Genomic DNA, 27,600 nt, shown 5'->3' with positions numbered 1-27,600 from the left:
TATCTTGGTTACAGGGCACAATGTCAAAAGTTCTCATCTCCCTCCTTGTCTTTCTATAAAATGTCAGGGCCTTTGTGCTGGCTGGTAACATTCAACTGTTCCAGGCCCATTAGACATGTCCTTGGCTTTTTACCTTGAGACATAATACTTATATGACACCTGCCATCACATGATTGGCTCTTATTACTCGATACTACACTGTAATGTTTATAAATTGAGCCATCAGAGGGAGTTCATGGCAGGTATTACCAATTGCTCTCAAACGGGATGATTTTCCAATCCTATATGCCCATTTGGTCATTACAAAGGAACGTGAGTCGGGATACATTTAAACATTGTAGGCCTGATTTCCTCAACTCTAGTTTCATCTAGTGAAGCCCATTGTTGGAATCAGTCCTAAAATTCATGCCTTAAATTTCAGGAATGGTATTATCACTTTGTGTGATGTGGGCTTTTTTCAGCATTGAAATTAACATTTGGTACCTCAGTTAAAGCAGGGTAGATATAATCGCTATCGTGAACATTTAGTAGGCAATGACTACATAACCCCTCAGGCTCAAAGGGTTGAATGGCCTGCTCCTCCTTCTATTTTCTATGTATGTTTCTAATGCATAGAAATTGGATTTGAGGCTGAAACAGATAGCAAATCAGCACAGACAATTGCCAAACTTTTTCTGAGGATCCAGGCATTATTTGTATTTAATCAATGAACTGCAGGCACCAAAAGTGCACCCAGAAGCCCCTCAGTGGTACTGATGGCATTAATTTGGGTCAGCAATCCCCAAGGAGGTCTATAAGAGAGTAAAGCAAAATTAAGAGTGGAGAAAAACCAAACCAGTGGAGGCCAGTTGCTTTATGAAGCCAGGAGGAGCATTCCTACCCCTTCTGACTCGACAAATACATTTTCAAAATTGTTGTGCCTTTTTTCATTGACTCCTTTAAGGACCACAAGATAAGTTGCTCTAGACCAAGAATAATTAGTTCCAAGCTTCCCCTAGTTGATGCCCAATTTCAAATTGAGCTCCTATAACTGCTAGAACAGCTTCTTCCCTGCTGCTGTCAGACTTTTGAATGGACTTACCTTGCATTAAGTTGATCTTTCTCTACACCCTAGTTATGACTGTAACACCACATTCTGCACTCTCTCATTTCTTTCTCTATGAACGCTATGTTTTGCCTGTATGGCACGCAAGAAGCAATACTTTTCACTGAATGTTAATACGTGACAATAATAAACCAAATCAAATCAAATAACTAAAAGCCACTGATTCAATTTCACATCAGTTACACTTTCAGGGTCAATAAGGTATGGGTGATTTCAACTTGAATTTGGATCCCACTTAGTTTCTTTCAGGCTTGAGAAAGGGTGCATTGATATACACACAAGAACACAGAAGAAATAGAAGCAGGAGTAGGCCACTATGCCCTTCAATCCTGCCACCGCCATTCAATGCGATCATGGCTGATCTGTCCTGGTCTCAACTCCTTTTCTGTGCCATTTCCGCATAGCCCTCTATTCCTCGTTCCATCAAATATTTAACCACTTCCACTTTCAGTACTTCCAATGATCCAACCTCCACTACCCTCTGGGGCAGAGAATTCCAGAGATTCACCACCCTTTGCGAGAAGAAATTTTGATCCACATCAGTTTTAAATGACCGGCCCTTTATTTTGTAGCTATGTCCCCCTTTTCAAGACTCTTCCATTCATGAAAACATCTCATCATCTACCCTGTCAGGCCTCATCAGGATCTTACATATTTGAATAAGGTCACCCCTAACTCTTCTAAACTTCAAGGAATTCAGACCCAGACTATTTAGTCTCTCTTGATAGGACAATTTCCTTTGCAAAATGTTTTGAAACCATGTTGAAATTTGAGCTTGTTAGACTGCTTCAAAAAGTCTAAATGTACTCTGAAATTATGTGGAATATTGTTACAAGCATGGATGATTTGATTGGCAGATTAATACTGGCTCATCATTCCCTAACAATCCATAAAGCAGGAAGGAAAGTTGCCACTGGAGCATTCTTTGGAGGAAGAGTTAATGGCGGAGTGGATGGGGAGGAACAGGAGAGGGGGGACAAGAGTCGGGGAGAAGTCAAGAAACTAGACCATTTCCTTTTCCAGCTATTTCACAACTGAGATTTGGGGTTTGCTTTATTCCGAATATGGAATGACGTGCTCAGTAATGTCGAGGTCTAGAGTTCAGTTCTCCTGCCTGAAAATGCTATCCTTCTTAAAAATCTGTTTTTGAGAGTTTGAACACTGTGTACAATAATATCAAAATATGTTTCGTAAGTGGGGCCTCTCCAACTGTTAAAGCTACAGGATTTCAGCTGTCAGTAATCAGAAAACTAAATCCTTTTGAATACATACCTAGTTTCATAACATGATTCCAAAGTGTTTGATTGAAATGCAATTAGGGAAAAAAAGAATCAGGTTTCCTGGAATAGCTGAAAACATTCATATCTTTCAGATTGAAATCAAAATGTGAATTTAAACTGGATTAAATGTATTGTGTGGTGTCTGGTCTGCTGAGAAATATAAGAACCGATTTAGCCTTGGGCGGGAATGTAGGATGTGAATGAGAAAGAAGTGCCCATAGCAGTACCAGCATTGAGGCCCATGCAAAACGTCCATGCCTCATTAAATGTTGTCACGTTGACGCCTGCCCAAACCGCAGGAGTAGCATAGAATCCAACGATGACTGGGATCTCAGTTGGTAAGAGGTGATCACCGTGGACCCAAGTGAATAGGCCCAGAACTAAGATACATAGGAGTTCATTTTCATTCCTGGGATGGGAACATGATCTCTGGAACATTTCTGGACCTAGCCTCGCACTGTGTCAGTGATGCAAAACAAGTTTCCAAGCGTCAGTCGTTAATTAACGCAGAGCTGGGTTTGGTGCCCAATTAGGGGCCTATGGCATGGGAAAGAGGTGGGAGCTAGACCCAGGTCCACAGAGGGATCATTTAAAAGATTTGCTGTTGCCTTTTGAAATGGAATAGTAGGGGGAGCAGCAAGGGACCAACGGCGATTGGGGCAGCCAGCCCTAGGAAACCCCACATTTTTCGGATTATTCCCTTTAGAGCTGAACGGAATCATCTCAAATATTAGAAAAATATCATGTTGGGCAGGAAACACGGCATGTAGCCCACCAACGGCTTTTAAGAAATTTGCAGGCACAGCTCCCATGTCGTATTGCCTTTGATTCGCCCACCCATCATCACCTCAGCATTTCAATGACTCGGATACCATATTTAAAGACAGCCCCAGAACACACAAGCCACACTTCTGGGTTTACGGGGAAATGATGGCTGCCAGGAAAATCTCTGCACCAAAGTTCTTGGACACCTGCCTGGAGCAATTGCTCAATACAGTGGAGGCCCGCCATGATGTCATCCACCTGTGCTCTGGGTGAAAACCTGTCAGCAAGGTAACAAATCCAGCATGAATGGTGGTGAGTACTAATGCCATTCAGAATAGAATAACGAGTGCCGAAAGAGAATGAATGATCTCCTTCATTCTGCCACATCTTCAGTGGATAGCATTTGTCCCCAAGGATCCAACCCTGCAGCCTCTGTAAATTTGAAAGATTAGGGACCTGAGAGTAGCTGGGAATGTATGAGTTATGCGCACACTCTGGGAATTGCACACACACCTGCAGGTGTGGTCACAGACCAGCTGAACAGTCAGTGAGTGGAAGCCCTTGCAGTTCATATAGTTGACAGTTTGATGCCATGGAGCTCAGAGTGCCACATGCATGCAGTCATTGGCACCCTACACTTGTGGAAGACCAGAAATCTGCACAAATCCCTTACTTTTGCTTTCTGGCTTGCCTAATCCCAGCTGAAATGAACAAAGTTGTGTGCACTCACGATGATTGTACTGGACGGGAGAGCTGTATTTTTCCCTCCACCTGGAAGAGTGCTCCAGCGAGCCAGACCAACGAGGCATGGCTAGAAGTGGTTCAGGATGTCAGCAGCAAGCCTCTCAGCTCTAGTATTGGTAAATCTGTGCACGTTGCACTGGGCCCAAGGTTCCTTTGTGTAGCCTTGCTCCTCCTTGCCCAGAATGTTTTTAAAATTTGCTTCGGGTTTGTGTTTGTTGCCAGCATTACCACAATTTCAATACAGTTTAAAAATGTATCAAGTTACATCATCAAACATTAACATTTCAGTGTTAGTAATGGCCTGACCTTCTTGCAGTGGATGATCTTGACATTCCCAGTAGATGGGAGTTAAAACAATGGTTTTAACAATGACAGAAGGATATCAGGAAAAAAGAGGTACTGTTTAACTGCCATTTTAACCCACCCACACTGTTACAACTCGGCAGGCAAATTGGAATGAAGGCAGTTGAAATAGTACATTTGAACTTAAACCATTTTCACTTGCAAATATTTTACATTTCAGAGTAGGAGCCAAGCATTATTAACAAGTCTCAGAATCCATGTATTTAGCCTACAGATCGATTCATGCAGACTACTGCAATTCCATGCAGCATGTCTGGCAGCAGTGTGAAATGAACTTGTGGTATATTAAAGCAAAATGTCTGAAACAACTGTAGTTCAGCTATAATACTACCAAATTTCTTTGATGTAGATCTTTTAAGCAGTGCAGAACCACTGGGAACAGCGTACTGTATTTATCAGCTGCAATAAAACTACAGTTGTGTAAAGAACAGAGATGATGTAGTGAGATGCCTTCATGTTTTAATTATAGCAAGGAGACATTTATCCCAGCTCCCTTCCAGTAGAAATCTCAACAACAGTTTGAGGCTAGTGAGCCAAATAATGTCCATGAATTTAAGTTGATTAATATAATTTGCCTCATTTGGGTGCTCATTTTATTTCTGCATCTAGATCTTTTTCTTGCAGGGAGAAAAGCTATTAGAAATTGAATTATTTTGTTAAAGATCTTTGTCATTTCTTTTTTGTATTGTCCTCATTGAATACCAAGTTTTGCAAATATGTTTATCATTACTTAATGAGGTTCGCATTAATATAGCATTTTATCGTGTCTTAGAGTGGTTCACATTATATTTTGGAGTGCAACAATTTTGTCTGCAGCAAGATAATGGCAATGATATAATTCAAACACGGGATGGAAATGACTTGTCATTATAATATCATTAACATTTTATTTTCACATTTTAAAATATTTATTATTTTATCTAAAAATTGTTTATTTTCTATGTACAATTCATTTACATCATAACAATGTATATCTTTCAGATTATAAAGCAATAGTATTTTCCAAGGAACACAAAATAATGTACTTTAAACTTCACTGTGATTTGGGTTGTGTTCTTCTTCATCACATTTCTTTTAATATATTTCTCTTCACTTGTATCATTGACTTTTGTCTCTTTTTCCCATTTTTAACTATGTTGCTTCGATATATTTGTTCCATGTCTATGTATTTTTTTTTCTAATTTTCAACATTCATTTGTAGTTTGATTTACCTTCATGCCTGAATGAAATTCAATAGATGCCATGTTTTCAGACCTGAGGAAAGCTATAGAATTTGAGAAAGTTGCACATTAAAATTACGATTCCATGTTCACCTACATGTACAAATGTAAAGAGACATGAATGTAATTACAATACGCAACATGCAGTTGTAATAATAGTGCAAAATAGAATCTAATGACTGGTTGATTTAACACTTTAATTTATATTGTCATGTATATGGTGAAAATAGTATTGGAGGATGTTTGTTATGCATAATTTATAAAATTAATCTTGCTGGATAGAAATTGGCATATTTTTGTCTGGCTTTGCATCCTAGTCAACCGTTAAAGCATCAGAATATAATATAGCGATCTAGTAGCATTTATTACAAATTGTATTTCAGAATTTTTATGATTATCATAACTCTTTACTTTCCAGTTAGTACTTTCTGTTTGTGTTACTTGTTATTGATTTTGATGGAAAATTGTCCCACCTGCAACACCTTTATAAAATTGATGGTGCGCTTTCTTGGACTTAGGAGGCTAAAAGCTCACAGTGGCTGAATGAAATTTTATTGCCCCATTTATAATTAACTTTGTGTGCACAAAATGTACATCTATAAATCTGACCAAAAATCTCAGCAAGTTTTAAGTGAGGAGAAAATATTGTAAGTACAAAATTGGCTTTTGGTGAAAATGAAATGAAATTAATTTGTACCCAGTAGCATGATAGCTACATACTGCATGGATCACACTGAGCTGCACAGACCACAGAGCTTTCAGGTTCAATCTCTGATTTGTGCTGAGCCCATATTGAAAGTTCAGGAGGAATAAATTGGGCAAGATTTCTGTTTCTTACTGTTACACAGATCTTCTGGAAGTTATTAAATATTTTGATACCAACCAGGTGCATCATGAGCATGTGTGGTCAGCTTACAGAATCTATTTCATTTCTTATGTAGTGCAATAGGTACTCAGTAAATGCAAATACTTATCAAACATAAGTGACTCGTGGATTTCTGCAGAAATTTGTAAATGAGATATTGCAAAAGAAGTTAATTCCTCCTGCATTTCCTCTGCTATTGAATTCAATGGATCTTTTGCTCCAAAATAATATTCACTCCACTACATCATATTCCATGAATAGGTAATGTGTGATTATAAAGTGGCGAGATGGAAAATAGCAGTTTCCTTTATCTACTAGAATGGAACTTGTGAGTTTACAAGGCACTTTAATTTGTAGCCTCAATAATTTTCTCTTCCCAGCAGATAGATTTAAGTGACAAGTATCTCCAAGACATTAAGTAATCTTGGTTGCTAAGCCGATGCCTGGGTACCAATCTACTTGCCAACATTCAAACAGTTGCTAGATAGTACAGAGTTTTAATACTGCTGAAGGGACGTGTTGCTGATGCATGTTTCTTGCATTCATCAGGACAAACGAAAGAATGCCAAATCTGAACTATTACAAGAGATTATGCTCCAAGAAAAAAGTGTGCTGATTAATTGGCAAGTTGAAAAAAAATGATGTGCGAGAAGACTTTTTCACATAACGAGTGGTTGGAATGCAGTCCCTGGAAGTGGTGGAGGCAGATTCAGTCGAGGCATTTGAAAGGGCTCCGTGAAAAACCTTTTTACGCAATAAGTGGTTAAAGTCTGGAATGCACTGCCTGAAAGTGTGATGTAGGCAGGTTCCATTCAAGAGGGAATTGGATTCTTGTATAAAAAAGGATAATATGCGGGTGTGGGGAAAGGCAGGTGATTGGCATGAGGTGATTTGTTACTCATGATTGCAGTACAGGCACGAAAAAACAAAAGGTTTAGCTGTGACCATTGTGATTCAGTGAATTTCAGACCAAGACAAATAAGGAGACTTTTATGACAGACGACCAAAAGCTTGGTCAAAGAGAGATTTTAAGGAGAATGTTAAAGGCAGAAAGAGATGTAGAGAAGCAACACAATTTAAGCCAGGCAGCTTAAGATATGGCCAGTAGTATTGATTTTAAAAGAAAGCAAAAGTGCAAATATCTTGGGGTTAGAAGGAGGGGAGAAAGTCAGAGTGGTAGGGCTAGAGGAAGTTACAAAGATGAGGAATAGTGAGGCCATGGAGAAATTTGAATACAAAAAATGAGAATTTTGAAAATCTAAATGTTGTCTAAGGAGCCAATTTTGATCAGCTTGCATAGGGGTGACGGGTGAATGTGGTAATGTGTGAGTTAGGAAATGGGGATAGAGTTTTGGATTACTTAAATTTATGAAGGGTGACAGACAGTACCTAGCTGTTACGTAGACAAGAGTGATGAACGGCACAGATTGGCCTCTCTGTAAGGGCTGGGGTGAGTGGATAGATCATTCTGAACAAAGTGCATGACTCAACAAGGGCAAGAGAGACCACAAGAAAACAGAAACATATTGCATTTTTATCAGATACACAGCTGTACACTCCTAACCTAATCAATCCATATCAGTTGCTATCCATATCAGATACCACAGAAAATTGGCTCTTGTCTGAGACACACTTGGAAACTGGGGATCTAAGGCGTAGATATAAACTGCAGGTGGCCAGGAAAGTACTAGAAAGGTCTGCTCAGCCAGCCCATGTTGTAAGTGATGGCCTTGATGAGGGTAGAAAGTGCTACAGTGCTTTCAATCAATTTGTGTTGTTTTGTAGTATATGTCTGCTTTTGCTGCTGCATTTCAGCCAAAAAAATTAAAATATTGGAAGTGCAAGTCAGTCAACATCTGGAAGGGAAAATAGGTTCAAGTTTCAGAAATGGCCACTCATATGAGTCATCTTACATTACTTTGCAAAATAAAATGGTTCCAATTAGATTCAAGTGAGAACTGGACCCGTTTCTGGCTGTGGCAGAAAGCCCCTCATACAAAGGAAAAGTAGTGTAACATTTTCCTGGACTGCCTTTGATTATCTGGGGCAGTGAAGGAGTGCGGGAGGAGAGGAATATCCTAGTTCTTTTAACCAAATTAACTGAGGCTTTAGCTGTTTTTACATCTCTCATAAAACATCACATAGCTTTGGGAGAAGTGGAGTGTTTACAACATGACATGCAAGGTATCGCAATTTTGTGCAACCCGCTATATGGTCCAGATGTTTTATTTAATGTCTGTCATTGTTTGTATTGTTTTAACGATTGGGAGTTTCAGCTTAAACCCTATAAGATAATCAATGTTTTAAAAGAGTTGAAATTGATCATTTATTTGCTCAAATACTACTGTTACATACTTGGACTCTCTGACCTTTGTAATACTGATGTTAAACAATAGCAGATGTTTATACGCTGAGGGCTTTTACACAGTATCCCTTTGAATGGACATACATAAGCAAGGACATTTTATACAATCTTGTAAATAATGGAAACGTCCAGAACGCCGCAAAAAGTGAGTGCAAACTGAGTCTTCAGCTGCTCTAATGTCAGTATGAGGCATGAATTTATTTAAATATAGTACCAGTAAAGCCATTCATGTTCTTCATTCTATCAAGGCAATTGACTAAAATCAGTGGCGGGGAAAACAGTAAGAAATCGATAACAGTTGAAATCTATAGATTAGTGCAAGACTCAACTAATATCAATAACAGAATCCTAAGGCTAAAATGAAACTAATACTGGGACAGCAAAGGAGGGGTGTTTGTTAATTCTAGCGACTCAAGGAAAAGACTTGGGAAAGGGAGTTTCAACTCTGTGTGAGAGTGAGAGTCTCTTTCTGTCCTTCTCTGTCTCAGGCTGTGACTCCTTTCAGACACCAGCCAAGGAATGTGACAATTCAAATGGACTTCATTAGACTTCAAAATATTTCTTTCTGGGCATTTTTATTTTGCAAAACTCCAGTGGAAATAGACAAAACTGAATCATAATTAAAGCAATGCAAATCAGTTCTATAAAAAGCATCCAGAAATCCCTAAACCAGCCCCCCACCAAGTCCCCAAGTCAAAGTGTCCAGTACTTTATTTCAGCGGAGTTGGTTTCACTGGATATCTCTTTCCACAATCAAGCATAGTGGGGCTCCAGATTCTATTTCTAAAATCCTCATAAAGGAGATCAAAAGTTATGTGGATAATAACTGTTATATCTATTGATATATATAAAAAATAACAGTCTCCAGTAATATTATAAGCAAAGTTGTTAGGGGATATAGGCCAAAGGCAGATAAATAGAGCTAGGCCACAGATCAGCCATGATTTCATTGAATGGTGGAACCGACTCGAAGAGCTGAATGGCCAATGCTGTTCCTAAGTTCCTATAATATTGGATGGGATTATGTGGGAGTTTGTGACTGAGATAGTCATGCATAGGCTTGATGTTTCAAATGCTTTAAAAATATTTATAAGCTTATTAATGTTCATAGAACCATAGATAGGTATGTGGGCAATTCCAGGGGGGTTGTCACACAAACATTTGAGAAATGATATTCTGGTTTGACTCTGCAATTTTCTACGTAAGAGATTGAAGTTCAGAATAATTTATTGTATTGTGCTTTGGGATGTTTTTGAAAGGTGATAAAATATATAGATAAAGATTTGGTCTTTCCCTTTTGCAGAGAATCCAACCAAGTGTAACCTACTGCTATAATTTTATTCATGGCTTTCTTCAAATATGTAAACAAAGCGGATTGCTTCTGTTTGTTTTAGCATGTTAAAGGACTTTCTGTTCGTTATTGATAAGGCAGTATGAGAAAATAATTTGTGGTTGGTAAAATTAATTAATTTAATGCTCAAGACAAACTTTGTACTTTACCACCAAATCCATCTCCCTTCCTGTTCATTGTCTCAGACCTTTTGCAAATTCATCATGCTGTTCAACTCTTCAGATGACTTTCTGACTCCATCTCCATCATAAGAACAGCGTGTGACTACCTTCATAAAAATTACCTGCCTGTGATAGTTCATCTAGTACTGAAATTTGTTTCCTACACTATGCTGTCCATATCTTATCCCACACCAAGTCCCACTCACTGATCACCTCACTGCTGAGTTATAATACCAGGTTAAAGTCCAACGGGTTTATTTGATAGCACGAGCTTTCGGAGCGCCGCTTCTTCATCAGGTGAGTGCCTGATGAAGGCACTCACCTGATGAAGGAGTGGTGCGCCGAAAGCTCGTGCTGCCAAATAAACCTGTTGGACTTTAACCTGCTGTTGTGAGACTACTTACTGTGCCTACCCCAGTCCAATGCTAGCAACTCCACATCAGAGTTATAATGGTTCCTTATTGGTCCCTGACATCTCAAATTTTAATTTCTTATCCTTAAATTTAAATTTCTTTGTGACTTTGTCCCTCCATATCTTTGTAGCATCCTATATCTCTACGATACTCCTCAAACACTGGTTTTCTGATTCTGATCTGTTGAGCATTGCCACCTACCTCTACCTTGCTGCTTTAAAGGCACTATATAAATTAAAGTTGTTGAACTATTTATATTAATGAACTTAGATGACTATTAGATTTTTACAAATGCTTAAAGAATTGCTGTTTCAGTCACTGTTATAATGTGGGTAAAAATGACAGCAAGATTCATCAAATAGCAAATAGGTACATGACTAGATCATCTGTTTTGGTGATGTTGGGCAGGACACCTGGAGAACACCATTGATTTTATTCAAATTGTGTCTTGCAATCTTTTACATCCACCCGAGAGAGCAGATGAAGCTTCAGTTTAGTGTCTCAGTTGAGGGACAGTGCCTCCAATTCTGTGGCACTCTCTCATTACTACACTGAAGTATTGACAAAGATGTCCTCAAGTCCTTTGGATAGCATTTGAGCTCATGACATTTCGATGCAGAGGTGGGAATACTTCTACAATGCCGAGGCTAACATATCAGGTAAAATTTCCTTCCCCATAATTAATAATCACCTGTAGCCAATCTATTGACAGGGAACCCACCATCCCTATTCTACCCGTATTACTGGAGAAGCATCAAGCATTGCGAAAGATCTGCGGTTTCCTCTCTCCAGATGGCTGTAAAACAAGGCATACGTATCTACATTGGAGTATACAAATGGTCTCGCTGCTGAGTTACAGTTACAGTTTTGGTATTATGTTATTTCTGGTGCGATGTTAGACAAAAGTCCAAACTGTTCCAATGAATGTGAGCCCATAATACTATCAATAAATAGAAGGAAATTTTGTCACTACTCAATCTCAGAGCAGCACCGCCTATCTCATTTGTGCTTTTTAGGACCTTTACAAATTTCCTGCAGTATTACTCACATATGAAAAGTGACTGCACTTGAAAGGTAATTTTTAATTCATTCATGGGATATGGGCGCCGCTGGCTGGCCAGCATTTATTGCCCATCCGTAGTTGAGCTTGAGAGTTGTGGCGTTGGAGTCACAGGTAAGCCAGATCAGGTAAGGAAGGCAGATTTCCTTCCCTAAAGGACATTAGTGATCCAGGTGGGTTTTCTGATAATCGATAATAGTTTCATGGTCATCAGTAGATTCTTAATTCCAAATGTTTTTATTGAATTCAAATTCCACCATCTGCCATGGTGGGATTCGAACTCGGGTCCCCAGGACATTAGCTGGGTTTCTGGATTAAGAGTCTAGTGATAATACCACTAGGCCATTGCCTCCCCTAGAATTGTGAATATGTAATATGTATATTACTGTATGCAAATTCTTTCTTTGCAAAATAAATCTTGTTTGCTGGTGAATTGTTCATTTCATCTCTAGCTTCTAACTTATATAATTTCATTGCAAGTTTTCTTTTCTCCATTTTATTTATACTACTCTTGTTCATCTCGTAGCAGCGATGCCCAAACTATGGCCTGGGATCACATGCTACCCCAGAACCCTGCCAATCCATTCCTTGATCACACAAAGGACCAAATTAATGAGCTGTGAGTTTAATTTTGGACCTGTCTCCATCCACACATTGCAGGTGCATCACCTTCATGTTCAAAACTGGTGGCACCAAGTGATTAGGTGAAACCAGCCTTGAATTTTTAACACTTCTATATTGCTCAATGAAAGGAAGTTAGGGGCAGTAAGGATTTCCATTTATGAGAATCTGGAAGAATGCTGAATGGTAGCTAAATTTGCTGTTGACACAAAAATAGGTAAGAAAGTAAGTTGTCAAGAAAAGGTAGAATGTCTGCAAAGGGATAAGTGAGTGGCCACAAAGATGGCAGATGGTTTGTAATGTGGGAAATGCGAACTTGTTCACTTTGACAGAAGAATAGAAAGGCAGCATACTATTTAAATGGAGAAAGAATGCAGAACTTGGTGGTATAGAGCGACCTGGTGCATGAATCACAAAAAGTTAATATGCGGGTACAGCAAGCGAATAAGAAGGCAAATGCAATGTTGGCCTTTATTGCAAACAGAATGCAATATAAAAGTTGGAAAAAATTGCTAGAGATGTATAGAACATTGATGAGACCACATCTGGAATACTGTGTACAGTTTTGATCTCCTTATTTGAAAAATAAACAATTGTAGTCTTCGCCTTGGAATAAACTTGCATTGTTGTAGATTTAGAGGGGAGAAATTTCAAGTGTGCTGAGATTGAGTTCAGTTTAGTTGTGATCTTGGTGAATTTGCTCAGAGGATTGAACAGAGATGGTCCTTAACATTAAACTAAATTGTCTTTTTGTGTCTTAAGCAAAGTCGTTTTTTATGTATATTTTGTTTCTGGAAGAAGAGAAGACATGTGGTTTCTTTAGCTAGATTAATTATCTGCCTTTCCTTATCTCTGCCTCAATTAGGATGATGAATGAAAGCTATTGGGGTGTTTCATTTTTATCCTTGTTTGGAAGCTAAGCAAATTTTCTACAAATTTCATCTTCTGAAAGGTACTAAAGATATCGTGCATGGCCATCAGTGAATGACTAGTTAAGGCAGAATAGATAGCTCAGAATGTTTTTAAAAGATAAACACATTTTCGTTTGATAAGACCTAAACTGAAGCATGCTTAAAGTGAAAAAATAGGCTTTCAAACAATCTGAATAGTGGAAACAACTGGAGTAAAAACACACATGGGTACTACAAAGGGGAAAAAGTACATGTAATTCTGTAATTATTCATGCATACAAATGTAGAAATTAGGAGCCATTTGGCTCCTTGAGCATGCACCACCATTCAACAAGATCATGGCGGATCCAATTCAAGTCTCAACTCCACATTCCCCATGCAGCCTTTTGACTCCCTTGTTAGTCAAGAATTAATCTACCTTTGCCTTAAAAATGTTCATTAACCCTGTCTTCACCAATCCCTGGGAGAGAGAATTCAGAAGATTCGTGACACTCCAAGAAGAAATATTTTTAAACTGTGCCTCCTAGTTCTAATTCCTATCAGAAGGGGAAACATCCTTTCACAGTCAACCCTGTCAAGTCCCCTCAGGCTCTTATGTATGAATAAGATCACCTCTCATTCTTTCCAGCTCCAATGCATACAGATCCAGTTTATCCAACCTTTCCTCAAGTGATAACCCCTCCATCCCAGGTATCAGACAATTGAAACTTCTCTGAACTGTGTTATAAACAGGAGGACTTTTTAATTTAAATAACCCTGGTTTCTTCTCTCATCACCTATCCATCAATAGAAAGACGTTTTGTTTTTTATTTTCTACTATATATTTTAAAAAGGATATAAGTGAAGCAGTTGTTAATGGTGCCATGACCTCACACTATATTTTTATAATAAGTATATCTTCAGGGTTAATTTCTAAAAAATTAAAACTGGACAATGACCTTTTAAAATGACTTAAGTTATGTCTGGCTGTGACCCTAAAATGATATTGTAAAAACAAACAGTGTGCTAGAATGTACTGCCATGATGACTAATACAGACGACCTGGGTTCAACCTCACTTATAAATGCTGTGTCCAGTTTTGGAATTAGATTGAAGTACATAAGATCCTAAATGGTCTTGACAAGGTGGACGTGGAAAGAATGTTTCCTTTTGTGGGTGAGTCCAGAACTGTTTTAAAGTTAGGTGTCGCCCTTTTAGGACAGACATGAGGAGAATTTTTATTCTCTGAGGGTTGTGCAACTTTGGAACTCTCTGCCTCAGAAGCTAGGAGATGCGGGGTCATTGAATATATTTAAGGTGGAGGTAGATGGGTTCTTGTTCGGGAATCAAAGGTTATTGGGGGTAAATGGGAATGTGGAATTTGAAGCAAACAGATCAACCATGATCTTATCTTGAGCGGATGAATGGCTTACGTCTGCTCCTATTTCATATGTTGACTCCTCACATGATAGATGACAAAAACCTCCAATAAAATCATTATTTTAATGATCTTTGTTTGATTTGTTGAAAATATTGACAAAATTAGATTTAGTCAATGTGGTTTGACTATTTGAAATGAATGGGTCAGGGAGAACTGGGAAACATGAGTATAAGTTCATCCATTGTTCATCCATAGCGAGGCAAAGAGGAGTGATTTGTTGCAGGAGTCTGGGGTAAGAGATCGACTTTTAACATTTTTTTGCGGGCTTTATGTTTTAAAACTTTAAAGTACAAACGGGAAGTAGCCGTGGGGTATTGTGGGAAGGGTGTAGGTTTTTTTTTTCAGCGCGGGAGGGTTAAGAGCAGGCCGCACTACCCAGCGGGTAGCGTCGTTAGCAGGCAGCGGAGTGAGCAGGTAGCAGAGTGAGGGCTGAAGGGCTTTGGCTCAACGGGCTTACTTGGAAATGGGCGATAATGGATTATTGGATAATGGATTATTATCTAAATGGAAGGAAATTACAACATGCTGCTGTGCAGAGGGACCTGGGGTCCTTGATTGTCCTTGAATCTTCCCGCCACACATGTTTAAATCACGGATAGATGGATTCCTGATCAGTAAGGGAATTAGGGGTTATAGTGGAACTGATCCACTTCAGATCAGCCATGATCTTATTGAATGGCGGGGAGGCTCGAGGGGCTAGATGGCCTACTCCTGCTCCTATTTCTTATGTTCTTATGAGGCATGTTAGGTTCATCTCGTAGTTTTAGCAGTGTACTTGAAGAAAGGGGAATTATGATTGAAAGTCCAGTTTGTTGTTTTCGTTGTCGGATGTGGGAGTTCCTGGAGTCAGCTAGCCTCCCGGACGTCCATATCTGCACTGGTTGCATCGAACTGCAGTTCCTAAGGGACTGCGTTACGGTACTGGAGCTGTGGCTCAATGACCTTCGTCTGGTCAGGGAAAATGAGGAGCTGATAGATAGGAGTTACAGGCAGGTGGTCACACCGGGGCCACGGGAGGAAGACACGTAGGTCACAGTTAGGAAGGGGAAAGGTCAGGTACTAGAGAGTACCCCGGTGGCTGTGCCCCTTAAAAATAAGTACTCCTGTTTGAGTGCTGTTGGGGGGAGCAACCTACCTGGGGGAAGGAACAGTGGCCGTGCCTCCGGCGCAGAGTCCGGCCCTGCAGCTCAGAAGGGTAGGGAAAGGGAGGATGAGCAAACTGACCACAGCACCATGGTACAGGGAGCCGTTCAAGTGGGGGGAGAAAGAAGAAATGTTGTAGAAATTGGGGATAGTACACTTTTGGATGCTGTTGGGGGGGACGACTTAGCAGGGGCAAGCCATGGTGTACAGGTCACTGGCTCAGAGTCTGTCCTTGTTGCTCAGAAGGGAAGGGGGGAGAGGAGTAGAGGATTAGTCATTGGGGACTCCATAGTTAAAGGGACGGATAGGAGATTCTGCGGGAACAAGAGAGACTCACGGTTGGTGTGTTGCCTCCCAGGAGCCAGAGTCCATGATGTCTCGGATCGTGTTTTCGAAATCCTTAAGGGGAAGGGGGACCAGCCCCAAGTTGTGGTTCACATAGGCACTCAAGGCATAGGTAGGAAAAGGGATGGGGATATATGGCAGAAATTCAGGGAGTTAGGGTGAAAGCTTAGGGCTAGAACAAACAAAGCTGTTATCTCTGGTTTGTTACCTGTGCCACGTGATAGTGAGGAAAGGAATAGGGAGAGAGAGCAGTTGAACACGTGGTTACAGGGATGGTGCAGGAGGGAGGGTTTGAGATACCTGGACAATTGGGGCTCTTTCTGGGGTAGGTGGGACCTCTACAAACAGGATGGTCTGCACCTGAACCAGAGGGGTACCAATATCTTGGGGGAGAAATTTGCTAATGCTCTTTGGGAGGGTTTAAACTAATTCAGCAGGGGGGTGGGTACCTGAATTGTAGCTCCAGTGTACAGGAGGTTGAGAGTAGTGAGGTCATGGATGAGGTTTCAGGGCCGCAGGAATGTACTGGCAGGCAGGAAGGTGGTTTGAAGTGTGTATACTTCAACGCCAGGAGCATCCGGAATAAGGTGGGTGAGCTTGCAGCATGGGTTGGTACCTGGGATTTCGATGTTGTGGCCATCTCGGAGACACGGATAGAGCAGGAACAGGAATGGTTGTTGCAGGTTCCAGGGTTTAGATGTTTCAGTAAGTGCAGGGAAGGTGGTAAAAGAGGGGGAGGTGCGGCATTGTTAGTCAAGGACAGTATTACGGTGGCAGAAAGGACATTTGATGAGGACTCGTCTACTGAGGTAGTTTGGGCTGAGGTTAGAAACAGGAAAGAAGAGGTCACCCTGTTGGGAGTTTTTTATAGCCCCCCGAAAAGTTCCAGAGATGTAGAGGAAAGGATTGCAAAGATGATTCTGGATAGGAGCGAAAGTAACAGGGTAGTTGTTATGGGGAATTTAACTTTACAAATATTGACTGGAAAAGCTATAGTTCGAGTACTTTAGAGGGGTCAGTTTTTGTCCAATGTATGCAGGAAGGCTTCCTGACACAGTATGTAGATAGACCAACACGAGGCGAGGCCACATTGGATTTGGTACTGGGTAATGAACCAGGCCAGGTGTTAGATTTGGAGGTAGGTGAACACTTTGGTGATAGTGACCACAATTCGATTACGTTTACCTTAGCAATGGAAAGGGATAGGTATATACCGAAGGGCAACAGTTATAGCTGGGGGAAAGGAAATTATGATGCGATTAGGCGAGATTTAGGTGGCATAGGTTGGGGAAGGAAACTGCAGGGGATGGGCACAATTGTAATGTGGAGCTTGTTCAAGGAACAGCTACTACACATCCTCGATAAATATGTACCTGTCAGGCAGGGAGGAAGCAGTCGTGTGAGGGACCCGTGGTTTACTAAAGAGGTTGAATCTCTTGTGAAGAGGAAGAAGGAGATTTATGTTAAGATGAGACGTGAAGGCTCAGTTAGGGCGCTTGAGAGTTACAAGTTAGCCAGGAAGGACCTAAAGAAAGAGTTAAGAAGAGCCAGGAGGGGACATGAGAAGTCTTTGGCAGGTAGGATCAAGGAAAACCCTAAAGCTTTCTATAGGTATGTCAGGAGTAAAAGAATGACTAGGGTAAGATTAGGGCCAGTCAAGGACAGGAGTGGGAAGTTGTGCGTGGAGTCTGAAGAGATAGGAGAAGCACTAAATGAATATTTTTCGTCGGTATTCACACAGGAGAGGGACAGTGTTGTCGAGGGGAGTACTGAGATGCAGGCTGTTGGACTGGACGGGATTGAGGTTCATAAGAAGGAGGTGTTAGCAATTCTGGAAAGGGTAAAAATAGATAAGTACCCTGGGCCGGATGGGATTTATCCTAGGATTCTCTGGGAGGCTAGAGAGGAGATTGCAGAGCCTTTGGCGTTGATCTTTGTGTCGTCATTGTCTACAGGAACAGTGCCAGAAGACTGGGGGACAGCAAATGTTGTCCCCTTGTTCAAGAAGGGGAGTAGGGACAACCCTGGTAATTATAGACCAGTGAGCCTTACTTCTGTTGTGGGCAAAGTTTTGGAAAGGATTTATAATCATCTAGAAAGGAATAATTTGATTAGGGATAGTCAGCACGGTTTTGTGAAGGGTAGGTCGTGCCTGACGAACCTTATTGAGTTCTTTGAGAAGGTGACCAAAGAGGTGGATGAGGGTAAAGCGGTTGATGTGGTGTATATGGATTTCAGTAAAGCGTTTGATAAGGTTCCCCATGGTAAGCTATTGCAGAAAATACGGACACATGGGATTGAGGGTGATTTAGTGGTTTAGATCAGGAATTGGCTAGCTGTAAGAAAACAGAGGGTGGTGGTTGATGAGAAATATTCATCCTGGAGTTCAGTTACTAGTGGTGGACCGCAAGGATCTGTTTTGGGGCCACTGCTATTTGTCATTTTTATAAATGACCTGGATGAGGGCGTAGAAGGATGGGTTAGTAAATTTGCGGATGACACTAAAGTCGGTGGAGTTATAGACAGTGCGGAGGGAAGTGGCAGGTTACAGAGGGACATAGATAAGCTGCAGAGCTGGGCTGAGAGGTGGCAAATGGAGTTTAATGCGGAACAGTGTGAGGTGATTCACTTTGGAAGGAGTAACAGGAATACAGAGTACTGGGCTAATGGTAAGATACTTGGTAGTGTGGATGAACAGAGGGATCTGGTTGTCCATGTGCATAGATCCCTGAAAGTTGTCACCCAGGTTGATAGGGTTGTTAAGAAGGCATACGATGTGTTAGCTTTTATTGGTAGAGGGATTGAGTTTCGGAGCCATGAGGTCATGCTGCAGCTGTACAAAACTCTGGTGTGGCTGCACTTGGAGTATTGCGTACAGTTCTGGTCGCCGCATTATAGGAAAGATATGGAAGCACTGGAAAGGGTGCAGAGGAGATTTACCAGGATGTTGCCTGGTATGGTGGGAAGATGGTATGAGGAAAGGCTGAGGGACTTGAGGTTGTTTTCGTTAGAGAGAAGAAGGTTAAGAGGTGACTTAATAGAGGCATACAAGATGATCAGAGGATTAGATAGGGTGGATAGTGAGAGCCTTTTTCCTCGGATGGTGTTGGCTAACACGAGGGGACATAGCTTTAAATTGAGGGATGAGAGATATAGGACAGATGTTCGAGGTAGGTTCTTTACGCAGCGAGTAGTCAGGGCGTGGAATGCCCTGCCTGCTGCAGTAGTGGACTCGTCATCATTAAGAGCATTCAAATGGTTATTGGATAAACATATGGATGATATTGGAATAGTGTAGATTAGAGGGGCTTTAGATTGGTTTCACTGGCCGGCGCAACATTGAGGGCCGAAGGGCCTGTACTGCGCTGTAATATTCTATGTTCTAAGTTAGCTAAACACTGAACTTGTTTAGAATTCACAAGGTATTTTTCACAGAGGGCCATTAGAACATTACAGCGCAGAACAGGCCCTTCGGCCCACGATGTTGCACCGACCAGTTAAAAAAAAACTGTGACCCTCCAACCTAAACCAATTTCTTTTCGTCCATGAACCTATCTACGGATCTCTTAAACGCCCCCAAACTAGGCGCATTTACTACTGATGCTGGCAGGGCATTCCAATCCCTCACCACCCTCTGGGTAAAGAACCTACCCCTGACATCGGTTCTATAACTACCCCCCCTCAATTTAAAGCCATGCCCCCTCGTGCTGGATTTCTCCATCAGAGGAAAAAGGCTATCACTATCCACCCTATCTAAACCTCTAATCATCTTATATGTTTCAATAAGATCCCCTCTTAGCCGCCGCCTTTCCAGCGAAAACAATCCCAAATCCCTCAGCCTCTCCTCATAGGATCTCCCCTCCATACCAGGCAACATCCTGGTAAACCTCCTCTGCACCCTCTCCAAAGCCTCCACATCCTTCCTGTAATGTGGGGACCAGAACTGCACACAGTACTCCAAGTGCGGCCGCACCAGAGTTGTGTACAGTTGCAACATAACGCTACGACTCCTAAATTCAATCCCCCTACCAATAAACGCCAAGACACCATATGCCTTCTTAACAACCTTATCTACTTGATTCCCAACTTTCAGGGATCTATGCACACATACACCTAGATCCCTCTGCTCCTCCACACTATTCAAAGTCCTCCCGTTAGCCCTATACTCAACACATCTGTTATTCCTACCAAAGTGAATTACCTCACACTTCTCCGCATTAAACTCCATCCGCCACCTCTCGGCCCAACTTTGCAACCTGTCTAAGTCTTCCTGCAAACTACGACACCCTTCCTCACTGTCTACCACACCACCGACTTTGGTGTCATCAGCAAATTTGCTAATCCACCCAACTATACCCTCATCCAGATCATTAATAAATATTACAAACAGCAGTGGCCCCAAAACAGATCCCTGAGGTACACCACTTGTAACCGCACTCCATGATGAATATTTACTATCAACCACCACCCTCTGTTTCCTATCCGCTAGCCAATTCCTGATCCAATTTCCTAGATCACCCCCAATCCCATACATCTGCATTTTCTGCAGAAGCCTACCATGGTGAACCTTATCAAACGCCTTACTAAAATCCATATATACCACGTCCACTGCCTTGCCCCCATCCACCTCCTTGGTCACTTTCTCAAAAAACTCAATAAGGTTAGTAAGGCACGACCTACCTGCCACAAAACCATGCTGACTATCACCTATCAATTCATTACTCTCCAAATAACTATAAATCCTATCCCTTATAATTTTTTCCAACATCTTGCCGACAACAGAAGTGAGACTCACCGGTCTATAATTCCCGGGGAAGTCTCTGTTCCCCTTCTTAAACAATGGGACAACATTCGCTAACCTCCAATCTTCTGGTACTATACCAGAGGCCAACGACGACCTGAAGATCAGAGCCAGAGGCTCTGCAATCACTTCTCTTGCCTCCCAGAGAATCCTTGGATAAATCCCATCCGGACCAGGGGATTTATCTATTTTCAGACCCTCCAGAATATCCTGCACATCCTCCTTATCAACTGTAATACTGTCTATTCTACTCCCTTGCAACCCAGTGTCCTCCTCAGCTATATTCATGTCCCCTTGCGTGAACACCGAAGAGAAATATTGGTTCAATGCTTCACCAATCTCCTCCGGTTCCACACATAACTTCCCTCTGCCATCTATAACTGGCCCTAAACTTGCCCTAACCAACCTTCTGTTCTTGACATACCTATAGAACGCCTTAGGATTCTCTTTAACCCTATCCGCCAAAGTCTTCTCATGTCCCCTTTTAGCCCTTCTAAGCTCGCTCTTCAACTCCCTCTTAGCCAATCTAAAGCTTTCTAGTGCACTACCCGAGTGCTCACGTCTCATCCGAACATAAGCCTCCTTTTTCTTTTTAACCAACAAAGAAACTTTTTTGGTGCACCACGGTTCCCTAGCCCTACCAATTCCTCCTTGCCTGACAGGGACATACCTATCACAGACTCGCAGTAGCTGCTCCTTGAAAAAACTCCACATGTCGGACGTTCCCAGTCCCTGTAATCTCCTAGTCCAACCTATGTTTCCTAATTTTCTCCTAATAGCCTCATAATTACCCTTCCCCCAGCTAAAACCACTGGCCCGAGGTTCATGCCTATCCCTTTCCATCACTAAGGTGAACGTAACCGAATTGTGGTCACTATCACCAAAATGCACACCAACTTCCAAGTCTAGCACCTGGTCTGGCTCATTTCCCAGCACCAGATCCAATATAGCCTCACCTCTAGTTGGCCTGTCTACATACTGAGTCAAAAAACCTTCCTGCACGCTTTGAACAAAAACTGACCCCTCTAACGAGCTAGAGCTATAACAATTCCAGTCAATATTAGTCAAGTTAAAATCCCCCATAACAATTGCCCTATTACTTTCACTCCTAAGCAGGATTGACTCCGCAATCCTTTCCTCAACCTCTCTAGAACTTTTAGGAGGTCTATAAAAGACTCCCAACAGGGTGACCTCTCCTCTCCTATTTCTAATCTCCGCCCATACTACCTCAACAGATAAGTCCTCATCAAACCTCCTCTCTGACACTGTGATACAATCTCTGACCAATAATGCTACCCCTCCCCCTCTTCTACCTCCTTCCCTACTTCGACTAAAACATTTGAACCCCGGGACCTGCAGCATCCATTCCTGCCCCTGCTCTATCCATGTCTCTCAAATAGCCACAACATCGAAGTCCCAGGTACTGATCCACGCTGCAAGTTCACCCACTTTATTGCGAATACTCCTGGCATTGAAGTATACACATTTCAAACCCTGCTCCACCCCACCTCTGCAATGCCGTGCATTGCAGTCCCCATCCATTGACTATGAGACAACTTGCATTGACTGGGGATTCACTGCAGAGATTCAGAAGCAAGCTGGATGAGTTCCTTAGTGTGGCCAACAAAGCACATTATAAGTAGATGGATTTTGGGGTATGTTACTCCCCATCACCTTGCTCTTTTCTAAGGAGATTATGTGACTGGTTGGTTGGAGGCAGGGAGCTTATATTGGAGGTTGTAATGTACCATGGCCAAATGGGACAGCCTTCATTGACCAGCTGGTGTTTTAATATCCTTCATATTCAAAGGTTTCATGTCTGCTATTAGTATACCTTCTTTCTCAATGGTTATGTGCTGCCTTCTTTAAAAGTTCTGGGCCATAACCTCCGAGCTCCTTAGCATCTGAGTTGGGCAGTAGCCCAAAGCTGCACTGGGAAATCCCTCTTGGAACTTCACAGGTAAGTATTTGCACGGCAACTGCCCAGAAGTGCAAACTTCCTCTGGGCAATTGCCCTGCTCAGTGAACCATCAAAAATGCGATTTAACTCGCAAAGTTCAGATGGTTCCGATAAGTTGCAGTGACAGTCACTCAGGAAAAGTTAGAATAGTCAAAACTTCTAACCTCTAGTTAATGATTGTATTGTAAAGATCCAGAGCACCACCTCAGGCTCAGGGAACCCCCCACATCCCAACTTTCCAAGGAACTCCTCACACCACCCCCCGCCCCCCTTCCCCACCCACACTAATCAATCTGTTGGAGCTTTTTGAGAATGTAAGTAACAGAATAGATGAGGAGGAACTGGCGGATGTGATATATTTCGATTTGCAGAAAACTTTTGATAATGTCCCACACATGACGTTAGGAAACAAAATTAGAGCACATGGCATGGATTGAGAACTGTTTAATGGACAGCAAACAGAGAGTTGAAATTAATGACATTTTCAGATTGGCAAGCTGTGACTAGTAGACTACCGCAAGGGCCAGTACTTGGGCCCCAGCTATTGACAATCTATATCAATGAATTGGATGTTGGAATTAAATGTAATATTTTCAAGTTTGCAAATGACTCGAAACTAGATGGAAGAGTGAGTTGTGAGGAGGATGCAAAGATACTTCAAGGTGATATGGAGACACTAATTGAGTGGGCAAAAATTTGGCAGATGGAATACAATGTAGAGAATTGTGAGGTTGTAAACTTCAGTAGGAAAAACAGAAATACAGAGTATTTCTTAAAGGTGAGAGGCTGGGCAGTGTTGAACTTCAAAGGGACTTGGGTGTCCTTGTTCATGAGTCCTTGAAAGTCAACATGCAGGTACAGCAAGCAATCAAGAAAGCAAGTGTTGTGTTGGCTTTTATTACAAGTGGATTTGACTATAGGACTAAATATGTCTTACTGCAATTACATAGAGCCTTGGTGAGGCCCCCCTGGAGTATTGTGTGCAGTTTTGGTGGTCTTACCTAAGGAAAGTTATACTGGTCATAGAGGGAGTGCAATGAAGATTCACAAAATTAATTCCTGGGATGGACACATTGTCATATGAGAAAAGATTAAATGGACTGGGCCTTTATCATCTGGAGTTTAGAAGAAACATTAAAATAATTCTTACAGGACTCAACAGGGTAATACAGGAAAAATATTTTACTTGGCTGGGGGATCCAGAACCTGGGATAACAGTATCAGAATAAGAGGTGGGCCATTAAGGACTGAGGTGAGGAGGAGTTTTGTCACTTAGAAGGTGGTGACTTTGTGGAATTCTCTGTCCTAGACGGATGTGGAGGCTCAGTTGATGAGTATGTTCAAGATGATCTCATTGAATAGCTTGAAAGGTTGAATAGCCTATTCCTGCTCCTTTTTCTTATGCTCCTTAAAAGCTGCTGTACTCCTAATTCCAAACAGATTAATTGTAATAGAATGACAGAAAAATAGCACTTGAAACCTGAAATGCTGGAAACCTGAAATAAAAAGAAAAAAATGTCAGAAATGTCAGACAATGTGACAACATCTGCGAAGAGAAACAAAATTAGCATTTCAGGTCAATGGCATTTAATCAGAATTGGAAAAAGCTAGAGATATAACAGCTTTGTAGCAAATATAGAGCCAGAAAAGGAGACTGGGCAGGACCAAAAAATAAGGGAAGGGGTGTGATAATGTGGAAGACAGGAGAGAATAAATGACAATAGATGGTGCAAGGCTGGTTTACCATCATTTTGATCTCACTGCGCCAGTTTGGTTCTGCAGTTGGGACATCAATCCTGTAGATCGCTTTGTTCATTTTCGCGGCCATCTCTTTTCATATTTATTTCCATTCTTTTTACATTAATGCCATCAGTTATGGTTATTGTTCAGCTTCACCACTCCCTCTACCTGTCTGGAAATAGAACTACGAGAAGCTTGTAGCATTTAATTACTTTACCCAATACCCATTGTATTATGAACATTTGGATTTGAGTTAAGTGCTTTTTTATAAACATGTTTGCTCATAAAACATTGATATAAGAAGCAAGTTATATTAAAGGTAGGTAAATGAATACTTTACTTAAAATAATTTAATAGATCCTTAATTTGAACTCTGCTGCAAATCTCAGCTTTTGTTAATACATCAACAACCTGGCTGAAATATATATAAAATATTAATTTATTATAGTTTCCTGAGCCTGTTGTGGCACCTGGATGTGCAATGGAAAGCTTCTATAACAACAGGGGACATCACAGAGTAGATCAAGTTTTGGGAAGGGAATGTAGATTTCCACAGGATATTTATACCAAATTGAATACCTAGATATAACCGTAACACAGTTTCAGCCTCCCAGCTCTTTCCAGTAAAAGAAATTCTAAATATGATGTATTAAGTCCAGGTTAAATTGTGAAATATTGATAAGCAAGTTACCTCATGTACTTCAACAGTAGATTTGCAAATTCCCTCAACTTCTTTCCATTCCCTCTTAATCCCTCCTCAAGCGACATATCTATTATCTCGGTAATTTTTAAGATCTCTGCCAATATTGCTTTGTAATCAGGATGGTAAAGTTACATGAAGCTTTATTTCTGTTCTACCCTGCTTAGGCAGTGTGTTCTATTCTAGTACCTATTTATGCAATGAGTGCTTTAGTGCTGGGCAAATCAAGCTTAAACTCAGGTATAATGGTAACTTTTGGAAACGCTTCATTTTCCAACTATTGAACAAGATTCACAAAAGGAACAGGAATAGATTCCAATTCTATATATTTAACTTTTTTATGTCAGATACAACTTGTTAACCAGTCTTGAAAAGCAGATTATCATAATGATGAAGTCTCTCTAGTGTTGTTTGTCGTAGTTTCAAGTTTCTCACAGGATTTTATTAATATTTATCTCTTTCTGTTTCTTCAAACAATTACACTAGATTTTCTTTTCTTATGGCTAATAAACCATGTAATTATAGATGATCCATATAACAGTCCTTGTGATAGTCTTTTGTGACCTGTGGACTTTGTGGTGCCATGGCAATGTGATTGAGGCGATGGAACTTTCTGGCTTAGACAAGATGGGCTGAATTGCCTCCTCCTGTGCTGTAATGATTATGAACCACAATCAGCCTTTGAACAAAGATTTTCATGTTTCAAGTTAACATTAATAAATTAATTTTAATTTATTTATCTTATAAAGTAGCTATCTGCACATTCAAGATGTATCTCAGCCAAAACCAGTCATTGACATGAGCTATGTTTTGCAAATGTATGAATATCAGCATCTTAAAATATTGAAAGTAACCTTTCATTCATGTACTTTTGTTTATGGCATACTTTTATTCATCGACTGTTTTGGCAAGGATGTTTAAATAAAACACTGGCCAGAAAGTATATTAAACAAATACATTGAATATACTTGTGCTTAAGCATTATTTTTGTATTTTGTAGGTGTTGCAAGGCGCACAGTTAATTGCAGTGGCTTCTGCTGAACATCCAACCAGTGGAGTAGATGGATCACCTCTACAGGGAAGTGACATCCAGGTGCAATATGTACAACTTGCACCAGTAACAGATCATACCACAGCAGCTCAAGTGAGTAACAGAATTCAGACTTAGATAATTTATTTCCTCATTATTATGAGGTAAATTCATTGACCAGTATAGTTGTAATCTTGTCTTCAGGGCCAGAGACAGAAATCATGGATCCTGGTGCTTGTCCTGTTTTCAGGACCCTAATTCCGCAACCACCTACCCCAATCCGTCTTTAACCCTCACCAAACATCCTCTAGGTTCCTCTAGATTGGGAACCGTTGTCACAATGGGGTTGAACTGATCTGGGTACTTGCCACATTATGTTGATGAGTTGGAGCTGAAAGAATTTTTCATAGGGTACAGAACATGTGGTGGAATTCCTTATTAACATCAAGTGAAGTGGCTGGAGTGAGTTGGGAAGGCTTGAGGGCCCAGAACCCACGTACCAATGAGGCAGGAAAGTCCGGAAGGGCTGGAGACATGAGGCACGAGGTGCTTTGCGTCTGATAGAATCCTAGGCCTTATTGCTCCCTGACATGTTGTGTCAAAAGATGTGCGGGTTAGGTTGATTGTTCATGCTCAATACCCCTTAGTGTCAGGGAGAATAGCAGGGTAAATACATGGGATTATGGGGATTGGGCCTGGGGAGGGCGATTGTTGTTGGTGCAGGGTCGATAGGCTGATCTTTCTACACTGTAGGGATTCTATATGTGTTCTTTCCCATTTTTACTTTGCAAAACAACCACCCAAATAATTCCAAGAGCTTTCACAGCTTTTTTGAACATTGATGGCAATCTTTTAATGAGTTTTAACAACTGCCATTGTGCCCAGGCCTGCATATTTGCTTATGTACTCTTATATACAAAATCTGCTGGACTATTTTGTACAGTATTGAAATTCTACTCAGCTTCTCAGTAGGTATGTCTACAGCCTTGGGCTGTTAGGTCGTTCTCTTGAATGCAAAATATCTGCAGTAGATGCTGTGCCAAATCAAATTGTCATTAGACATCTGGTAGAAGCATTTGCTAATGGAGCCTGCACACAACAAGGATGATACATCCTGGTAGGAAAAGCTCTCAAAGGTGATCAGACTTCCAGATCTCAATTTACCACCTTTTGCTCCAGGTAACTGGAAGGAACTTGAAGGTAGACTCAAATTCCATTTATGGCCAAAACAGGTGCC

At 41.1% G+C, this 27,600-nt stretch overlaps 1 protein-coding gene across 6 annotated transcripts in view; it reads left to right on the top strand.

The window, feature by feature from the left end:
- The window catches only part of banp (BTG3 associated nuclear protein), a 186,278-nt gene that overhangs the window by 134,896 nt on the left and 23,782 nt on the right, over positions 1-27,600 (top strand). For all 6 annotated transcript variants that reach the window (XR_013497607.1, XM_078210746.1, XM_078210742.1 and 3 more), the window contains one exon: positions 26,334-26,477. Coding sequence is in view for 5 of the 6 variants with exons in the window: in XM_078210746.1 (XP_078066872.1) it covers positions 26,334-26,477 (144 nt within the window). In the remaining variant the exon portion in view is untranslated. The remainder of the gene's footprint in view (positions 1-26,333; positions 26,478-27,600) is intronic.

Source organism: Mustelus asterias, chromosome 4 (genome assembly GCF_964213995.1).
Source record: "Mustelus asterias chromosome 4, sMusAst1.hap1.1, whole genome shotgun sequence".
Taxonomy (NCBI): Eukaryota; Metazoa; Chordata; class Chondrichthyes; order Carcharhiniformes; family Triakidae; genus Mustelus; species Mustelus asterias.
This window is presented reverse-complemented; position numbering and strand designations above follow the sequence as displayed.